The sequence below is a fragment of the Ursus maritimus genome, unplaced genomic scaffold (assembly GCF_017311325.1).
Source record: "Ursus maritimus isolate PB19 unplaced genomic scaffold, ASM1731132v1 scaffold_18, whole genome shotgun sequence".
NCBI lineage: Eukaryota > Metazoa > Chordata > Mammalia > Carnivora > Ursidae > Ursus > Ursus maritimus.
Genome location: NW_024424230.1, coordinates 23,037,854 through 23,054,229, shown reverse-complemented (window position 1 = coordinate 23,054,229; position 16,376 = coordinate 23,037,854). Strand labels below are relative to the sequence as shown.

The following is a 16,376-nucleotide window of genomic DNA, read 5'->3' as shown; positions in this document are numbered from 1 at the left end:
CATTAACTTGCTTTAAGTCTGGGAATTTATTTGGTTCCTTTCATAATTTGAAAAGTGACCTTACTAAATTAACTATTTAAAATGTTTTGTAGGCGTGGCTTTAGCTGTTATTCTCTGTAACACCCGGCATATTAGTGACCATGTTTTCCTAGAAGCTGCAAAGGTAAATGTTTTAAATATTGTTTGGCTCTTTTATCAGGTTGAATTATAAAGATGAGTGGATCTTAATTAAAAGCAGAGAGAGAAAATAGGTTAAATCTGCCTTATGAATGGAAAGGAAGTTATTCATTTGTTGCTTTTTTCATTTGGCTATCTACTTTTGCATAAGATTAATTTTTTATCATGATTTTTCAAATGTTTGAATGTTAAGGTATGAATCCTTTCATATTTACAACACGTACTATACGTGTTGCGTATATACATCTGAAGGTAATATATTGTGACAACATAGATAAATGTAACACCTTCATTTTTTTAATGGACAAATACTAGTTTATTTGGAGTGTGCTGGCCTATTAGAGTGCCAGACCGTAATATGAGTTTTGAAGAATTCACATTAATACAGATTTTAATGTTTATTTTCATAGTAACTGATGTAATTATGCCAAACTTTGTATGTATTAAGTAGAATATGTCAATAAACCCTTCAGTCTGGTTATTTCTTGTTTAGTGGTGAACAATTTTAATCTCTGCAATGCTTTAAGCATATTCCTGCTAAAAATAAGGAGAATTATGTTACCTGTATTATTTTCTGCTCCCCAAACCCCTTTTCCATTTTATTAGGTCCTTAGCCTGTGTTATTTAAACAAACAAAAATAAAATGTTATTTTTCTCTTCAGGCTCTGGCAAATCAATTGACAGATAAAGAGCTAGCTCAAGGGAGACTTTACCCACCACTTGCTGATATTCAGGAAGTTTCTCTTAACATCGCTATTAAAGTAAGTATTAATTTACACTTCATATAAATTTTAATGACGTTTAAGATTTATTTATTTGAGAGAAGGAGAGCAGGGGGAGAGACAGAGGGTGAGGGGAAAGAATCTCAGGCAGACTAGACTCCCCTGCTGAGCAGGGAGCCCAATGTGGGGCTTGATCCCAGAACCCTGAGATTATGACCTGAGCCAAAGGCAGACACTTAACTGACTGAGCCACCCAGGCGCCCCTGGGGGGGAATCCACACCTTTTAAATTATTGTGGTATGGGGGTACCTGGCTGGCTTAGTCAGTAGAGAGTGCAACCTGACTTGGGAGTTGTGAGTTGGCTGCAAAGATTACTCAAAAATCTTAAATAATAATTATTATAGTATGTAATAATGTGTATTATTTGATACTATATGTTTCCCATTATTATGGTTTTTCAGTATTTTCTTATCTATTTAAACTGTGCATTCTTTTGGATGAATTTTTCTATCAATTTTTTTAATTCAAAGGAAACTGTGCATCTGTGTATGAAACTATCGGACTTACAAATTAAATTAGTGAAATTGAGTCTTTGGTCCTGGCTCTTCCCTTCCCAACAGCACCTCTTCCCACACAGCACAGTCTGTTTCTTTTTTTAAGTCATTCAATATAATTTTGTTGTTTTCTTCTCTAAACGTGGTATGTTACTTAATACTTACTTGCTTTCCTAGATATTTAAAATTTTTTGTTCTTTATAATAAATGAAGATTTTTCTTTCCATATCTGTTTCCTCGCTTGTCATTTCTGGCATATAGGGAAGGTATTAATTTTTATGAATTTACTTGATAACTAGTTTGTTGAGCAATCTTAACTCTTTCAATTAACTGTTTTGGAATTTTGAATTTTGAATCATTTGCAAGTAATTTTTTTCTTCATTTTTTATGTATTGCTCTTTTTCTCCCCCCCTTAAGAGCAGTTTTAAGCAACTTATTGATAAGGCCATCCTTGTATTTTCATACTAAATGTGATACTAGCTTTTGGTTGAAGTAAATATTTTCTATCTTTTTAAAGAAGTCATCTTCATCCCTAGTTTACTAAGATTTTCTTAAACATCAGGATCAGATGTAGAATTTATCAACCACATTTTTGACTGTATACTGGTGATCATAAAATTTTTACCCCTTTGACTATAAATGTTATTCTTGCATTATTTTAACACTCATAAACTAAATAAAGATTGGGAATTAGAGGATGATATGTTTAAGAAATAACCACCGGGGGCACCTACATGCCTCAGTCAGTTGAACATCTGACTCTAAATTTCGGCTCAGGCCATGATCTCGGGGTCATGAGATCACGCCCCACATCAGACTCCACACTTGGTGGGGAGTCTGCTTGAGATTCTCTTCCTCTCCCTCTGCCCTTCCTCCCTCTCATGCACGCTTTCTCGTGCTCTCTCTCTCACATAAATAATCTTTAAAAATAATCTTAAAAAAAAAAAAAAAAGAACAGCCAGCCCGGGGGCACCTGGCTGGCTCAATCAATGGAAGATGCAACTCTTCATCTTGGAGATGTGAGTTCGAGCCCCATGATGAGTGTAGAGATTACTTTAAAATAACATCTTAAAAAAATAACAGCCAATCCAGTTGAGCTGGAATCTAAAGTATAGGTAGGAAAATGGCATCATACAGGATTTGCAAGTTATCTTAAGGCCAGCTTGTACAGATACACAAATGCCAGGCTAAAGAGTCTAAATACCTTACTGTTGCAAAACAACTGAGAATTTTAGAGCCCAGAACTAGGATGAATAGAGCTCAGCTTTAGAATTTATAGAATGATATTACATTTGGGACAGATTTTAGAACATATCAGACAGTTAGGAAATTACCAGTAATGCCAGATGAAAGGTCATATGACAGGAGGAGATACCTGTGCTTAAGGGACGGTATAGGAGCGTAGCCCCAGGATCATGCCTCTTCCCCCTTCCCCAGGGTAGAGAATTTGCTCCTTCTTCATTGGCTTAAGGCTTTCCTTTTTAAGAGCAAGGGATCAGGAGACTAGGCAGTGCTTTGTTTCTGTCCCCTACCCCATCCCACAGCTAGTGAGCATCTCCGATCTCATGCTTTGCCCCAGCCTTTTCTGTGGGTACAAATATGTTTCTTATAATAGGCAAGAAAAGAATGGAAACACATTTTCATCATAAAATACAGTGAGATTGAGCCCCTGATATGAAAGGTTATTTTTAATAACTTTCATTTTTTTGTTAAATTTTTTTCTTAGAAAATTGAAATAAACTTTAATACTGGTCACCATTTGAAATGGGAATTGAAGTAGGAGGAAAAGCCATAATTGTTTGAAATTTCTTAATCATGTGTTATGATATTTTTTTAAATGAAACCATAACTTGACGATTTACTAAATAATAGGACTCTGCTATCCTGTGAGGAAGCTTTTCATACTACCTCATTTTACATCAAAACTGAGGCTCAGAGAGGGTTTATCCTCATCACCAGTCATGGTGTGTGGCCTGGTTACTATCAGAAATCCACTCAAGCCAAATGAGGTGGGAAGTAATCTGGTTTACCTGTTGACAGCCTGGGATCTGTAATCTGAATGCTTTGGGTTTGAGACACAGCTCTCACTTAACTACCTGGGGCAAGTTACTTACTTAAACTCCTCATACTTTGGTGTCATATGTAAAATGAGGATAATACTACCAGTACTTACCTCATAGGATTCTTGTGAGGATTAAATGAGCTGTACATGTAAAGCACGTGGAACATGCCGGGTACTCCATGATGCAGGTGGTGAGTTGGCATGTGTAGGTCCTAGCCCTAACTTTACTTGACCTTATAGTTCTAGTGTCCAACACCTGATTTATAATAATTTCTGTGTCTCTTAATCCAAATTCTAGAGCAAAAACACCTGGCTTACATTAGGTTAGGTTTTCACTTCAGTCCAGTCAGCTGTGGGTAGGAAGTAGACTCTCTTACATGGTATTTGAAAGTGGGGGAAGGACATGGGTAGGCAGGTCACCCATGTAGGGCTCCTTGGCTCACACAAAGCAGAGCTTAAAATTGTTTGTTAGATTGAAGTATTAAGGAAATGCCAATAATGGGGGGCGGTGACTTTAAAACACATAAAATTTACGGTAAGATTGCAGATTATTTTTATTTCATCTTTCAAGTTTTTAATAGTTTCCAAATGTTTTGAAATGAGTCAAAGTAATGTTATTTTTTATTTTGAAAAAAGAAAAACGTCATTCTTCTAAATTCATTTCTTTGTGTTTTAATAGTACTTTTCCTCTCAGATTAATACTCAGAGCCTACACAGTAATCTTACTTATTTTTCAGGTTACAGAATACCTGTATGCTAACAAAATGGCTTTCCGATACCCAGAACCTGAGGACAAGGCCAAATACATTAGAGAAAGAATATGGCGAAGTGAATATGATTCCCTGCTGCCGGATGTGTATGACTGGCCAGAATCGGCATTAAGCCCTCCCCTGATAACGGAATAGAAGGACATCCACTGAAAAATACTTTCCATGCTTCAGGGAACCTCCCTTCTTTTTCAGACAAAAAGAGATAATGTTCTCAAATTTATGGTTTTTTTCTGTGTTTTATTCTCCCCCACTGCTTTGCTTGACTTCTTTTTTTCATGAATCTGTACTTCCATTGAGGATCAATGTGTTGGCTACTTTGTGAATGCCCACCAGCACCCTGCGGTCAAATAACCATAATCCTTTTCTTCTGATTTGTTAACTCCTACCACATCAAAGAGATGTTACAAGTGTATTTGTAAATGTCTTCACCTTGTGCTGTTGTTCATGCTTGCCAAAGTATTTGCTATGTACTATTACACTAATAATCTCTCCCCAGCTTACTTTTAGGGTTACTAAAATAGAAGTTTACTTCTGTGGATATGAGTATAGAATTTTAAACCAAATTTAACCAGATTATAAGGACAAGCTGTCAGTATCTAAAAGTTCTTTTATTTCAGCCTCATTTTATCTTCATGCTCTGAAATTCCTTTGCAGTTGATAAATCTAGAGACATGCAAAAAATCTACCTTGTTTATATTCTGGACCTAAATTGAGGCTTAACTATAACATCATGAGAGAGAAATGGGAAGTACTGCTGTCTTTAGAGAAATAAACAAAATAGTCATTGTTTTCAACAGTGTATAAAAATCATAGTGTAACTTTTTTATTTAATAAAGGTAATATCTTAAATTTGATTGCTTCAATTAATGCGATTTTATTGCCCAACTAGAAATTTAGGTTTGCTTATTATGAAAAACATCTATTTTCATTTTATTTATTTCTAGATGATTCAAAGGAAGGGATATAATGCATAAATTATAACTGACATCATGTGACTTTTAACAAATTAGTCCTGTTTCATATTTGAATGAAGCATATTTAACTGGAAAGGCTACACCCCCTGTTCTAATAGTGGTGCTCTTTATTATTTGGATAATTTTGAAATGTCTTTTTTTTTTTTTTTTAAGATTTTATTTATTTATTCGACAGAGATAGAGACAGCCAGCGAGAGAGGGAACACAAGCAGAGGGAGTGGGAGAGGAAGAAGCAGGCTCCTAGCGGAGCAGGGAGCCCGATGTGGGGCTCGATCCCAGAATGCTGGGATCACGCCCTGAGCCGAAGGCAGACGCTTAACGACTGAGCCACCCAGGCGCCCCTGGAATGTCTTTATGATACATTCCTTTGAATACCATTAGTGACAACTCTTTCCACTGAAAATGGATTTAATTTTTTGAAACCACCAAAATTAGAGCTAAGTGGGCATGAGTGAGGTAGGTGTACAGACCAGGAAATGCCATTTTTAATCCCAGTAAAATGGGTAACTATTGGCTAGTGAGACCAGTTTTCTGAAGTGACTATTGCATCTGGAGAGTTAGTAGTATTACTTTATATGTGCCTAACATAATTGCTTTGAAGGAACAAAATTTAAGTGCTCATTTGAGAAGATTAACTACAAAAAGTTATTCATACCTACATGTAAGGGTACACGTTATTTGGTATTTCTCTCCACAGTCCTTGGTATGTTAGATGTGATATTCTGTAGGGAAAAAGGGCATCATTTGTACGTTCATATGTCCTTCTATGTACAGTTAGAGATTGAGTCATACTAATTTGAATATAATTTAACATTTTAAGAATGCTTGAAATGGCACTGCTGTTTGGAGTATTTTAAAATGCAATTGATTAATTTAACAGATGAGTAAAGTCAGAAATCTGTTATATAAATCTGTTTTATAAAATAAGCAATCAGATCACTATTTGCTTCTTTAAATTAAAAATGAAAGGTTTATGTTTTTCATGTAACCTTCGTCAAAACAAAATCACCCCCAAAAATACTCTTGATTTGAGTTTAACGTTACAAGTATAATTACAAATCCTGTTTTTTGCTTAGTGCTTACTGAAGGCAGGACCATATGCTGAGTTAATGTAATTTTACTAAAATGTTTGCTTAGTAAGTATGTCTAGTACAGTCTTTATGGAAATTATATTTTAAGGAAAAAACAAAGCCAACTGGCATATAGCCTCCTTATTTAAATAAGACAGAAATCATATATATATATATAAAACCTGTAATATACTGATTGGTAAATAACACATGAGAATAGATGGCTTTTAATGAATACATACTTATCTGGAGAAATAGGATATATTTACACATATACTATATGAGATACATAATAAATATTTTAGAATATATATATATATAAATATATATATATAATGTATGTTTATTAAAAGCCACCTATTCACATGTGCTATTTACCAACCAGTATTTTACCAACCAAGTAACAACTATTGGATGTAAACTGAAGAAAAAATTCAAGAATACAGGCAGGGGCTACCAGCATGGTGGGAAGGAGTTGGTGGCATTATGGCATCAGATTGGAAAAGAAACAAACATTCAGATCTTCTATGGAAACTTTTACCGAGCAAGAAGATAATTATTTTTAAAAACAGCAATGGAGAATCATTTTCATTCTTTTGAATAGAGAAGAAATTTTGTAAGAATTCTGTCAGAAATTACTTAATAGGGAAAAGTGAGAACACATGTTCTCATCTGGCACCAGCACCCATGCTGTGAAAGAGACTGGGTGAGTTGTGGGGGTAAGCTTTATTGACTTTAACGTGGTGAACATGTTACAGATTTTGGTTAAAATCTTTTTTTAAAGGATGGTTTCTTAACCAGGAAGTTGCTTCAGAATCACCCTGAAGCTTCTTTAAAATGCATATGCCTCTGCCTACCACCCCCCCCACCCCCCCACCCCTGCCTCCTGGACCACCAGGGGCAGAGCGCTGGCAGGTGTATTTTCAGCAGGTTCCCAGGCGACTCTGACACACACTTCCCCTGCCTCTCATTCGCTGCCTGAAAGTGGACATCCGAATCATCTGGAGAGCTGATTACTCCTCATGATGCAGTGGGTCTGGGGTAGGGCCTGAGATTCTGTGTTTCTTATCAGCTCCCGGGTGATGTCCAGGCTGCTGGTGCAGAGAAGACATTGAGTACTGACTGTGCCGAGCAGTTTGTTTAGTGCTCATAGAGTACATACTTCGTATGAAAAAGAAAACTGAAATTATGTTCTTACGTGGAATTGGTTTCATCTGTTTTTGTTATGTCTAGTTTTTATGGGATGTTTGTAGGGACAAAAATACAGAACTTTTAAACAGATTTCTCTGAAAAGACATAACTAGAATACTGTTCAGTTCTCAAGTATAGTTTTTAAATTCACTTATTAAGTAAAACCTAGCAACCAATTTTCATTTTTGAAAAGGTTAGCTATCAAATGGATAGTCGTTTCTTCTCTATTGTCTTTTAATTTGACTTCCCCTATCCTTTGTCTTTTCTTTTTCTAAAATTACCAGCTTCTGGAGAAATAAAATTCTGCATTCTCCTTTGCAAAGGAGTTGCTAATGAATGAAGATCAAAGCATAATTATTAAGGGGCATTATTTACTGCTTTCAGATAACTGAGGAAGTCCAAAGGGGCTAGGGGAGTGGGAAAGCCTTGCCTTCATCCGGATGTTCTGTAGCTTTCTTCCCAAGCCCATTCAGTTCCCTCAAAGAGAACTTTATATTCTTGAACAGTTCCAGGGTTCTGTTGGACTCACCAAAATGGAATCAGTTCTGCCGAGCATAAATAACACTTAAGAACATTCATGTAGCTATCAAAGCTCTCTACTGGGATTCCATATAAAGGAACTGTCGTAAATAATGAAACAGCATCAACATGTTTCCATTCAAAACAAGACCACGTATGTTCAGGTGCAGGCACACTGCTGACTTTATAGAAAACACAGATTCATTATCTACTTTGGTTCCTAAATGATGTGTGGCTTGCACTTCGATGTGCATCTAAAATGTTAAAATGAAATAAACCCTCTACAGCCAAGCTAAATGAAGTAACACTTAATATTTAAAATATTCAAGATAATTTGACTACAGACAACTTCCCCCTCATCTGAAATGAGGATGTTTTAATATGAGCAGAGAAAAAGCCTAATGCTTTGTTTCAAATTTTTAATAAATTCAACAGGGCCTAATTAGGACATGACTCTTACTTATTACATAATTATTGCCAGGGGCTTCTCAGGTAAACTGGGGATTAGATTTTAAAGTAACAATTATTTCCTTTTTTTAGAAAAGAAAAATTGTGCCTCTCAAAGAGAAAATTGACATGAGATGATATTATATAGAAATGTGTTCATAGTTTGGTTGTGTAAAATATACAAATTAAGTCAGATGACTTTGGATGGTTCGTATATTTATGTAACAGGTTTTTTACCAATAAACACTTTTACATATGACTAATCTTGTTTGTTTTTTTTTTTTTCCAAATACAAGCTTATTTGCCACTTCTATCTTTGGGAAGTTATCCCTACATTCAGAACACTTTTTAAAGTTGTATGACTAAGGGAAAATTTGTGGGTATCTATTCCCCGGTTTTCAGTATGTCCTTTTATGTCCTAGAAAAATTATTTTCCCTTTCCTAATTTTAAGTGTCTGTTCTAGTAAATCACTGATTCCTACAGAGTCACTGAATTGTCACTAACATACTAGGTATGTACAGTTAGCAAACAACACTAAAGTAAATTTTATGGATAGCACCAGGCCTTGTTCTAAGTATCTAACAAGCATCAGCATAATTAATTCTCAAATCCCTTCCTGTCACTGCACCTGTTTTACAGAGAAGACCACAGGCACAGAGAGTTTAAATGCCTTGCCCAAGATCTCGGCTGGTGAGTAGCAAAGCCAGGGCTCCTAACCTCAGCCCTTCTCAAGGAAAAAGGGCCTCCGTGACAGGTGATTTTATCTGGATCTTAAATAAAGAATTGTTATTTCAAATGAAAACTCTTCACCTATTATGAGATTAGGCTTAGGTCTTTTTTTAAAATGTGTTTTAGCAGTTTACTTATTTTTACTTTGTTCCCATTTATAACTCAAATACATTATAAACCTGTTTTATTCGTTAGTCTTCAGCATTTTAAGTACTGGATGTAAACGTAAAAGATTTGGTTTTGAATTTGGTAAGTTACATCAAAGATTCTCTCAATAGACAGTTCACGAACATCTTTAGATTTGGTAATCTTTCTTGCTATCACTTCTGTGCAAACCAGTTTCAATAATGCTTATACAATTTGTGACTCTGCCAATGTCAATGTGAATTGTAAGATCTATCTCCCTATCCTGATACAATGATATTCTGATACAATGATAGCTATTGTATTATATACATACATATAACTTCCTCCATTAAAAAGTAAGAACAGCTGGGGTGCCTGGCTGGCTCGCTGGTACAGCATGCAACTCTTGATCTCGGGCTGTGCGTTCAAGTTCCAAGTTGGACGTGGACCTTACTTTTTAAAAAAAAAAATATGAGAACAGTTAAAAAGAAATATAAAATGTATGTGTGGAATAAAGACTTTCTGAGACTTATTTTAGCTATTTGGCAAAGTAACATTTTTGTCTAATGTTTAATATACTTTGCCTAATGGCCTTTAAAATTAACTGAAATTGGGGCGCCTGGGTGGCTTAGTCATTAAGCGTCTGCCTTTGGCTCAGGGCATGATCCCGGTGTTCTGGGATTGAGCCCCGCATCAGGCTCCTCTGCTAGGGGCCTGCTTCCTCTCCCACTCCCCCTGCTTGTGTTCCCTCTCTTGCTGGCTGTCTCTCTCTCTGTCAAATAAATAAATAAAATCTTTTTAAAAAATTAAAAAAATAAAATAAAATTAACTGAAATTAAAATCATATTTTTGCAATTGATATTGTGTTCCTTTTGATAACATCCCAAGCATTAAGTATTAACTTCGAGGAAACTACACATTGCTTAGCCTTTCTCACCTGTGCATTTAAGATAAAAGGACGGAATAAACATGTGGTAATTGCTTATGGGAACACCAGTTTAAAGGGGAATGCACTGGGGGCGCCTGGGTGGCTCAGTCGTTGGGCTTCTGCCTTTGGCTTGGGGCATGATCCCAGGGTCCTGGGATGGAGCCCTGCATCGGGCTGCCTGCTCTGCTGGGAGCCTGCTTCTTCCCCTCCCCTCCCCCTGCTTGTGTTCCTTCTCTCACTGGCTGTCTCTCTCTCTGTCAAATAAATCAATAAAATCTTTAAAATAAAAATGGGGGGGATGCCTTGAGTAGAGTGGATTATACCAGATCAACTTATTACAGATGGTTCCAGGAATCTGCCTAAATGCTCCATAATGATGTGAATTGTTTTTTCTCTTTTGTTTTATATAAATTATAATGAGATGTGTACATTTTCTTAGTAAAATTTCCCATGCATAAAAAATGTGTTAGGACCTTGTTTTTAGAGGCTGCTGTATAGACGGCACTTTTAAAACTCAGTATTACCTCAATCCTTTACCCTCCCCCAGCCAGCACCCTTGGGAGTGCTCTGTGGTTAGACTGAGATTCACTCGTGGGGCACTACTCACGCTCGTTATCTTTTCCTTTCCTTTTGTTCGGCGGCCTACTTTATGTCTCTCCTCATTTAGTTTAATCATAGCAGTAAAGGAACTATTCCTCAGCCCTTCTCCCCACCACGTACACATTCCAAGACCGGAATGTTAGAACACTAAGTCAGGAAAGGTGGTATGTTGGTAAGGGCTGGTAAAGGGATAAAATGGTATAACGGCTAATACCTACCGAGTGCTTGCTTCAAGCCAGGCACTGTTCTCAGTACCTGATATCTATTTACTCATTTCACCTTCACGACAACTTTCTGAGGTGTAGGTGCTAATACGTCCCCCGTTTTGCAGAATGTGAGGTGCAGAGCCCTTAAGATCACCAGCAAAGCCAGGATTCAGCCCTCTTGCATCTGATGCTGTATAGAGGACTCAACCACCCGCACTGAGCACAGCGCACGCAGCAGAATGTGGCTGCTGCCGGTCTCACTCAGTCATCACGAACTTCAAGAAAACCTGTAACGCTGCTGGCACTACGGGCATCCAGTGACTGACGCCTTCCCTGCATCAGACCTCGGACATCCTCCTGCATCCCCACTTCGGCAGACAGTCTTGTTTCCTGTTTCACAGAAAAATAGAACAGTCAGAAGAGAATGTCCTCAAGCTCCCCTTTCCCCATCTCCCCCGGTTCCTTGAGAAAGGCAGAGGCAGGAGCTCCAGAAGCTGGCCTGATACAATCAGCCGGCCTCGCCGGAGCCGGGAACTCACAGCTAGGCCTTGCATTCTCCTGTGGAATGGGAACCATCTCCGAGAGCATCAGCATCAGACAGGGCTGCTCTGAACGTCGGTGCTTCCTCCCCACCCTTCTCTTCTGGTCTCCCGGTTTACAGAAATGTCTCCAGTCAAAAGCCGCAGAGTTATCCTTGACTCCATCCCTTTCTCTCACACCTCCCATCAAACCCATCAGCAATTCTTGTGGGTATCTTCAAGTATCTTCAGAACGTGGCCACTTCTTAGCATCTCTCCTGCTGACTCCCTAGACCCATCCACAGTCACGGTCACCTGCGTGACTGCAATGCCTTCCTCCCTGGTCTCCCCACCCCGGCCACCTACAGTCTATTCTCGGCAGAGCAGCCAGAGTGACCCTCTTCAACATAAAATGGAGCAAGTCACTCCTCTGTTCAAAACCCTAACTGGCTGAGCCAACGTCCTTATAGTGCCACAAAAGCAACTACATGATCGCCCACCACCACCACCACCTACTTCTCTGACCTCACCTGCTGCTCTCCCTGCTCTTTCGCTCTCTCTCGGCACTACTTGTCTTGAGCACGCCAGGCAAACTCCAGACAGGACTCGGCATCTGCGGCACTCTCTGCAGGGACAGTCCCAGTGTCCCCGCTGCTTGCTTCTTCACCCTCTTTAGGTCTTTGCTCAGATGTCACTTCTCAGTGAGGTTTTCTCTAACTCACCCTTTTAAAGTTTGCAACCCGAACTCCCCAGCATTCTCTCTCCTCCCTATTTTTCTCCATTGCACTTATCACCTCCCCACGGGGTATAGTGTTGCAGGGGGTAGAATGTGCTCCTTTCCTCTGTGGAAGCCAAAGCTAGTGGGGGGAAATCTTCCATCTCCCTACTTCGTGGCTGCCGAAAACAGTGGCCAGTTTCAAGTGGTGGTTCGTCAATGGCGGTGCCCTAAGAAGGCACTGAGGCAAGACCTTGGCTGTGCTTTCTCCATTAGTTCATGTTTTCTGTCAGTTCTGTGGGCTCTCTAATCTCCTTTCAATCTGCAATTTAAATTAGCCAAAATTGATTTCTATGCTTATAACCAAGAATTCTGATTGACATCAAGTTACGATGTCAGCTACTTATAAGTATGTAAATATTAGCCCGTCCAACAGTACTTTGAGCAAATCAAGGGCTGGGTCATGTTTTTTGTTTATTTTGTATAGTCTCAAAATCTCTTCCTCACCCAGTTCAGGGCTCTTTCTCTATATAGGTTTCAGCAGTGACCGATTTCAAATAATGGAATGATCAACAAAAGTTTCTGAATGTAAGTTGAATGAGAAAAATAAAGTCATGGAGTCGGCCATGTTATCCCTTTGTTGGCTCTGAAACTTACCCACCACTTTTACTAATTTGTGATTAGAGTCATTATCCTTCCCCTTAATTCCGAGTCAGTTACAACTGTAGATGTAATGATAGGTCAGTTCGTTTACTGACTTGAGAAAACCACTATTATATCACATCTAGGTTACCTCTAAGCAGAGAATGGAAGAGAAAAGAGAAGCCAGGTTTCTCCTACCTGTATAAATTATATTATTAGATGTGCTAGGTATCACTTGGGAATGACTCATATTTGAATAACACTTTACAAGCCATTTTCAACAAACACCATTTAGTCTTTATAACAAAAGTTTGAGGCAAGGAGAGCAATTATTATTCTCATTTCACCAAGGGAAAAACAGAGGCTCAGGAAAGTTAAATAACCTGACCAAGGTCACCCAAATACAAAGGGGTAAAATCAAGACTCGAACTGTCTTTGGACTCAGAAGTTCACGTTGTTAAGCAATGTAAAAAGACAGATGACAAATTTGGAAAATATTTGCATCTTACATCATAAAGAGTTATTATCCCTAATATTGTAGGGATTTCTCAGGTCATTGTTTGAATTTTTCTTGACCTCAGGTAAGCTCCTGCCATTTGTCTTGTGCCCACTGCCCCTCCTTAGGAAAACTAGCTGCTGACAATTTAGCCTGTATGTCTAATGACTCTACCAATCTCCCTTTCACTGTCATCTCCATTCATTTTAAGAGTGCCCTCAAGCTTGGGGTCTCCACAGTCCATTGCAAGTGAAGCCAACATGTTGGAAGAGATTAAAACGTACATTTTCGGTCTGCTTCTCCCTTTAGGCAAAATCTCTGAGCCAAATCTGTGAAGCTGGAGACAATGGCATGTACTCATTTAGGGACACCACCAATTTAGGAGCTGGGCACTTGAGTGGGTCAGAGACCTCAGGTCTTTTTGGCTGGCCTCTCCCTGCATGGAACCACCACTTTATGAGCCAGGGCAAGGCAATCAGGGTCCTAGTATTCTCCCTAGGCCGTGCCTAAACTAAAGCCTCCATCTCACCTCTTAGCAACACTTGTCTGGAATTTAGCCTCACCAACCAGTAGCTGTGGGCAGCATGAGAAACACTGCTGGGCTAGCCCTTGCTAGAAGACAGCTCTCTGACGGAGAACTGGGAGGAGAGGGAGACCTGTGTTATTGGTTGCACCAGTCTAGAGTGGAAGTTCCATCTCACTGATTAGCGAGGGGAAAGGAGGCAAGCAGGTCTCAGTTCAAACACTATAAACTTTCACTGTTCCTACTGAATTTTGGTAAAGTTTTTGAAAAAATGTTTCTTCATTTGCTAAATTCCTTAGGACCATTTCCAGAGACTTTAAATGACTGTTTTTTTGGTTGTTTTTTTTTTTTTTAATCATTTTAACCAGTTTTTCTGGGGATAGGGTCCATAGAGCACTTCATGCTGTCATATTGGAAGTTCCTCCAAAACTGATTTTAATAAAGTGTCACCTATGAAGGGAAGGAAGTAATACTTTTCTGAATATAATTTTGACTTTGGAACCCATGTAAGTAATTTACATAATTTAAAACAAATTTTTAAAAAGAAGTACCTAGGGGCGCCTGGGTGGCGCAGCCGTTAAGCATCTGCCTTCGGCTCAGTGCTTGATCCCAGAGTTCTGGGATCGAGCCCTGCATCAGGCTCCTCCGCTGGGAGACTGCTTCTTCCTCACCCACTCCCCTGCTTGTGGTCCCTCTCTCGCTGGCTGTCTCTCTCCCTGTCAAATAAATGATAAATAAATAAAATCTTAAAAAAATAAAAAATAAAAAAAATTAAAAAAAATTAAAAATATCTAAAAATGGAAAATAAATAAAAGAATCTAATTGTGTATCAGGTTGGTGGCATAACAACATGGAAAAAAATAATTCTTAAGAAATCTGAAAATAGTTTTTTGACTGTACATACCTAGTGTGATATATCCAGTAGTTGGCTGGAGTTCCTTTACCAGAGCTAAATCAAATTATGTTAATGTCATTAGGACCCAAGATTTTTTATATAAGTGACATCAGTATACAATTAAAGAAATTAAGTAAAAACTCTATAATCTTACACTTGAATTGAAAAAATCAGTATGAATTCATGACTTATTTCACTTTAAAAAATATATATTTATTAGCTCGGTCCGCTAAAAAGGCTTAGAACAAGCCTCTAGATCTATTTCGCATGTGGTAGGAAATGCAAGAGACAGAGAAACATGTTAAATGATACCATGGAGGGGCGCCTGGGTGGCTCAGTCGTTAGGCATCTGCCTTTGGTTCACAGCGTGATCCTGGAGTTCTGGGGTCAAGCCCCACGTCGGGCTCTTCCGCTGGGAGTCTGCTTCTTCCTCTCCCACTCCCCCTCTGCTTGTGTTTCCTCTCTCGCTGGCTGTCTCTCTCTCTGTCAAATAAATAAATAAAATCTTTAAAAATAATAAATAAATAAATAAATAAATAAATAAACAAACAAAACTATGGAGATGCAATCAGCCCAGTCCAGAATTTGGGAAATCATAAAGGACAAGTGACCCAGTTTCTTCCACAAATAAATTACAAGAAGAAAGGAGAGGGAAAAGAAACTATTGAAGTTTAAAGGAGGGGCACCTGGGATGTTCAGTTGGTTAAGCATCTGACTCTTGGTTTCGGCTCAGGTCATGATGTCAGGGTCGTGAGACTGAGCTGCGTGTTGGGCTCTGTGCTCAGTGCAGAGTCTGCTTGAGATTCTTTCTCTACCCCCCCCCCGCTCCTCCCCCTACTTGTGTGCTCTCTCTCTCTCTAAAATAAATAAATAAATAAATAAATAAATAAATAAATAAATAAAATCTTTTTTTTAAAGTTCACAAGAAACTTTAGAAACTTATACTAAATGCAATGTAAACCTTTTTGGAATACTGATTCAAGCAAACCACTGACATATGAGACTCTTTGGGAATAACTAGCGAAATTTGAACACTGAAGAGTTATTAGAGGATATTCATAAGTAACTGGGTATTTTAACAAATCATCAGGTGAGACAATAACATTGTAGTTAAGTTTTTTAAAAGAGATTTTTAATGTTTTTATTGTATATTTTTATTTTCTGACTTGAACAAATGAGCCTCAGAAAGTTACGAGATGATCAGGAAAATTTAAACAATGAATGAACATTTGATGTTAAGGAATTATTGTCTTTTTATGATAATATTATGGTTATATTTTAAAAAAATATTTATCTTGGGGCACCTGGGTGGCTCAGTTAGTCAAGAGTCTGACTTCTGCTCAGGTCATGATCTCATGTTGGCTCCCCACTCGGCAGGGTGTCTTCTCCTGTTCCCTCTCCCTCTGCTCCCCCCCCACTCATGCTCTCTCTGTCTCTCTCTCAAATAAATAAATCAAATCTTTAAAGCAAAGAACAAAAACCAAAAAACTTATCTTGAGGTGCCTGGGTAG

At 38.3% G+C, this 16,376-nt stretch overlaps 1 protein-coding gene and 1 long non-coding RNA gene across 3 annotated transcripts in view; one reads left to right on the top strand and one right to left on the bottom strand.

Annotated features, from left to right (window-relative positions):
- Positions 1-5,139, top strand: part of ME2 (malic enzyme 2) — a 49,997-nt gene extending 44,858 nt beyond the window's left edge. The window contains exons 14-16 of the mRNA XM_040632501.1: positions 93-163; positions 840-938; positions 4,253-5,139. Of these exons, the coding sequence (XP_040488435.1) occupies positions 93-163; positions 840-938; positions 4,253-4,420 (338 nt within the window). The 3' untranslated portion in view covers positions 4,421-5,139. The remainder of the gene's footprint in view (positions 1-92; positions 164-839; positions 939-4,252) is intronic.
- Positions 5,140-7,040: 1,901 nt separating this feature from the next.
- LOC103664284 lies at positions 7,041-14,578 on the bottom strand. 2 transcript variants are annotated; one of them, XR_568967.2, is made up of 4 exons: positions 14,522-14,578; positions 11,364-11,466; positions 9,677-9,795; positions 7,041-7,420 (listed from the first exon to the last, which is right to left on the bottom strand). It is a non-coding gene; the product is annotated as an uncharacterized LOC103664284 (long non-coding RNA). The 2 variants fall into 2 exon arrangements; XR_005835394.1 differs by lacking the exon at positions 14,522-14,578 and adding an exon at positions 12,125-12,641.
- Between the last annotated feature and the right edge of the window lie 1,798 nt (positions 14,579-16,376).